Source organism: Kogia breviceps, chromosome 16 (genome assembly GCF_026419965.1).
Source record: "Kogia breviceps isolate mKogBre1 chromosome 16, mKogBre1 haplotype 1, whole genome shotgun sequence".
Classification (NCBI taxonomy): domain Eukaryota; kingdom Metazoa; phylum Chordata; class Mammalia; order Artiodactyla; family Physeteridae; genus Kogia; species Kogia breviceps.
Window position 1 is genome coordinate 10044630 of NC_081325.1, and position 3311 is coordinate 10047940.

The following is a 3311-nucleotide window of genomic DNA, read 5'->3' on the forward strand; positions in this document are numbered from 1 at the left end:
ACTACTGTTTTCAACTGATATCATTGAAATACTGCTCTTCTTTTCTTGAAGAGAAAACACATTCTTCTCCTTTCATGATTACTGAAGGTATTGAGAATAGAAACTAACTTGATTTAGATGAAAATGTTTAAACATCATATATACTAGGACAATACTATTCAAAGATGCTATTGTGACACAAAAACAAAAGAAAACCCGTAACTCAAAACTCAGAGATGCAGATTAAGACTTAATGATTAACTAAATGTGAAAACCTTATTTTCTAATTAGAAAGTAAATGTGGTTGCAGATATACCTAAAGTTACCTAATCAGGTCATTGGAATATTGCATATTCTTAGTATTTATGTATATCTGTATAAATGTGTAGGATTGGATATCTGTATGTGTGTGTATGTAATAAAATCAGATTTTATTGCTGTTTGTAGGGCCACAAACTCTGGAACTTCTAGTTTGATAAATCTTAGAATATTAAATTGTGTATATATAGTAAAACTGAGTGAGTTTCAGTTATGTAGAGCTGGTAAAGAAAGGTTATTAGGGATTGAGTATGAATAAAAGGCTTTGAGTACACTGGAATCAGTCTTGACCAGAAGAACAGGGCAGGGTTGGTGCCTCTCTACCCAAAAAATATCTAGCACTTAGGATAACCCTTTAAATGCTAAATTATGTGTTATTCAGTGTATACTGTTTCTATGAAAAAGATTTGAGAATAGTATAAATTATATGGTTGTGTTATAAAACGTTATTAATAATGCTTCTGCTTTATATTTTTAAAGGATTGGAGAAAATGTTAGAGGATTCATTTGGTAAAGTAAATAGCTGCAAAGACCATTTTGAAAAGTCAATGCCAAATGTCCTAGAAGATGAAGTATGTGAAACAGTTGCAGATATCTCTGAAGAAGATAGTTTTCCAGTATGTGTTTCTAAATATAAAACAAGAAATCTACAAAAAATAAAAACTGGCAAGACTAGGAAAAATATTTTCAGTGAAACAAAAACCGATGAATATGAAGAAGTTAAAATACAAATGACAGAAAATAAACATGCGTTTGTATCTGAGATGGAGCCAAATGACAGTGATCCATTAGATTCAAATGTAATAAATCAGAAGCCCCCTGGGAATGGAACTGACAAAATCTGCAGGGAAATTGTACCATCTTCAGTGTCTGAATGGTCTCAGCTAACCCTCTCAGGTCTAAATGGAACCCAGATGGAGAAAACATCCCTACTGTATATTTCTTCTTGTGACCAAAATGTTTCAGAAGAAGACATCATAGGTACAGAGAAAGAACGTACCAACTTCATTACTTTAGAAAATTCTTTGCTGCATATTTCAAGCATATCCAAAACAGTGAAGATATTAAATGAGGAAACAGTGGTAAAAAAGAGAGATGAAGGGCATTGTCTTGAGTCTCATGAAGATTCCACTGTTGTGGGAAAGCAGGCACTATCTGATTCTTCTCTAATAGCTTCTCCACTTCAGGGTATCAAGAAGTCTGTATTCAGGATAAAAGAATCACCTGAAAAGACTTTCAGAGCAGATTTCTCAAGCAATATGACTGATGCAAACTTTAAAAAAGAACCAGAAGCCTCTAAAAGTGGATTGGAAGTACAAACTGTGTGCTCACAGAAAGAGGATTCTTTACATACAAGTTCAGTTGATATTGGCAGCTGGCCAGCCACTACCAAACATACTTCTGTAGCTTTGAAGAATGCAGGTTTAATATCCAGTTTGAAAAAGAAAACAAAAAAGTTCATTTATGCTATATGTGATGAAACGTCTTATCAAGGACTGAAAATGCAGAAAGACCAAGAATCAGAACTAACTAACTCTTCAGTCCAATTTGAAGCCAAGCCTTTGGAAGCACCACATACATTTATAAATGTTGATTCAGGTACCTCTGTGTGTGTGTGTGTGTGAATAGTGTGTTTAGTTTTATGGATGGTGACAAGTTTCTTATTTGAATATGTGAATCTCTTTCTTCAACCTTTTTAAAAAACATACTTCCTGCTTTCATTCTGTAGTTTTTTCTTCTGTAGTGTTTTGGGTTTTTAAAAAATCTATTTTATATTTGGAATCAGGCATTGTTGTTTAAGCCTTTGATTACCAATGTTCAGAATCATTTCATTCAAACTTGTTGGATTAATTTGCATAGTATATATATATAATCATAACTCTTGAGACAGAGCATGTGATTCATAAATATCAAGAGCTTGGGTATTTAATTCCTGCTTTAATTTTCAGTATTTATTATATGCAAGTTGGACAATTCTATAAATATGTTGTGCTATTTAATATGTATTTTCTTAAAAGCATGTAAAAAATAGAAAAATGCTAACTGCCAGCTAAGTTTAATGTAAGGCAGTCATAAAATAGTGACTTTTTTGTTGTTATTACATAGTTTTCTTCAATATTTAGAGATTGCTTAGAGTTATTACTATATCTCTGGGTGTCAGGAGTGTGCACAATGAAACTCATTTTTTATTTGAGCAACAGTTTATTTACCAGTAACTATACTGGATGTTAAAAAGGTGATTTTATCTCCCTGTGTGAAGATTTGAGTGGGTGGTAGTATCTCAGTGAACAATAGGTTTGGTGGAATTGGAGTAGAGAACAGTTTGAGATATAGGTTAATTTCCAGAGAAAAATGTTTGATATTGTATGTATCAGAGATAAAACCAATGAAACAGCTAATATGTAGTAGTGGTTAGTGATTAAATGAAATGAGATTAATAATTTTGACTTGTTAGTAGGAAATTCAGAGGGTCAATAAAATTAACGAAACAGAGCAGTTTAACCCATTTGCCTGACGTTAGGTAATCTTTCAGGCCTTTCATGTGAAGAATCTTTTTTAAAAAGTTCATTCTGGGTTTTTTTTTTTTTTTTTTCAATGTGAAAGACTGAATTAACCAAAGGAAATGGTTAGTTTTCTAATTCCTTTTCTTTGCCTTGCTTTTCTAACTCCTATTACATCAATATTAGCAAATAATTTTTTCTAATTTTGTTTTCCAATAAAATTACTTTGAATTTTACTTATGGCAGCTAGCTGCTTTCTTGAACTACATACTAATTTTAATTGCGTTGATAAATACTATTTAAAAAAAACTAGGTCCTATATATCTTTAGTTGGGAAATGTAATAAATTCAAAATAGAGAATATTTAGAATTCTTTTAAACCTGACATTCACTTCTTGCTTTTCATGTAATTCTTGTTTCAGACACTACCTTTTTAACTTAGTGGAAAATATTTAGTGAATGTAATTGATGGAACTGCAATTTCATCTTGTCACTTTGTGTCTTTATGCTTAG

The 3311-nt window shown here is 31.6% G+C and overlaps 1 protein-coding gene across 1 annotated transcript in view; it reads left to right on the forward strand.

The window, feature by feature from the left end:
* BRCA2 (BRCA2 DNA repair associated) overlaps window positions 1–3311 on the forward strand; it is a 56216-nt gene that overhangs the window by 13008 nt on the left and 39897 nt on the right. The window contains exon 10 of the mRNA XM_059042199.2: window positions 778–1896. Coding sequence (XP_058898182.1) covers window positions 778–1896 — 1119 coding nt within the window. The remainder of the gene's footprint in view (window positions 1–777; window positions 1897–3311) is intronic.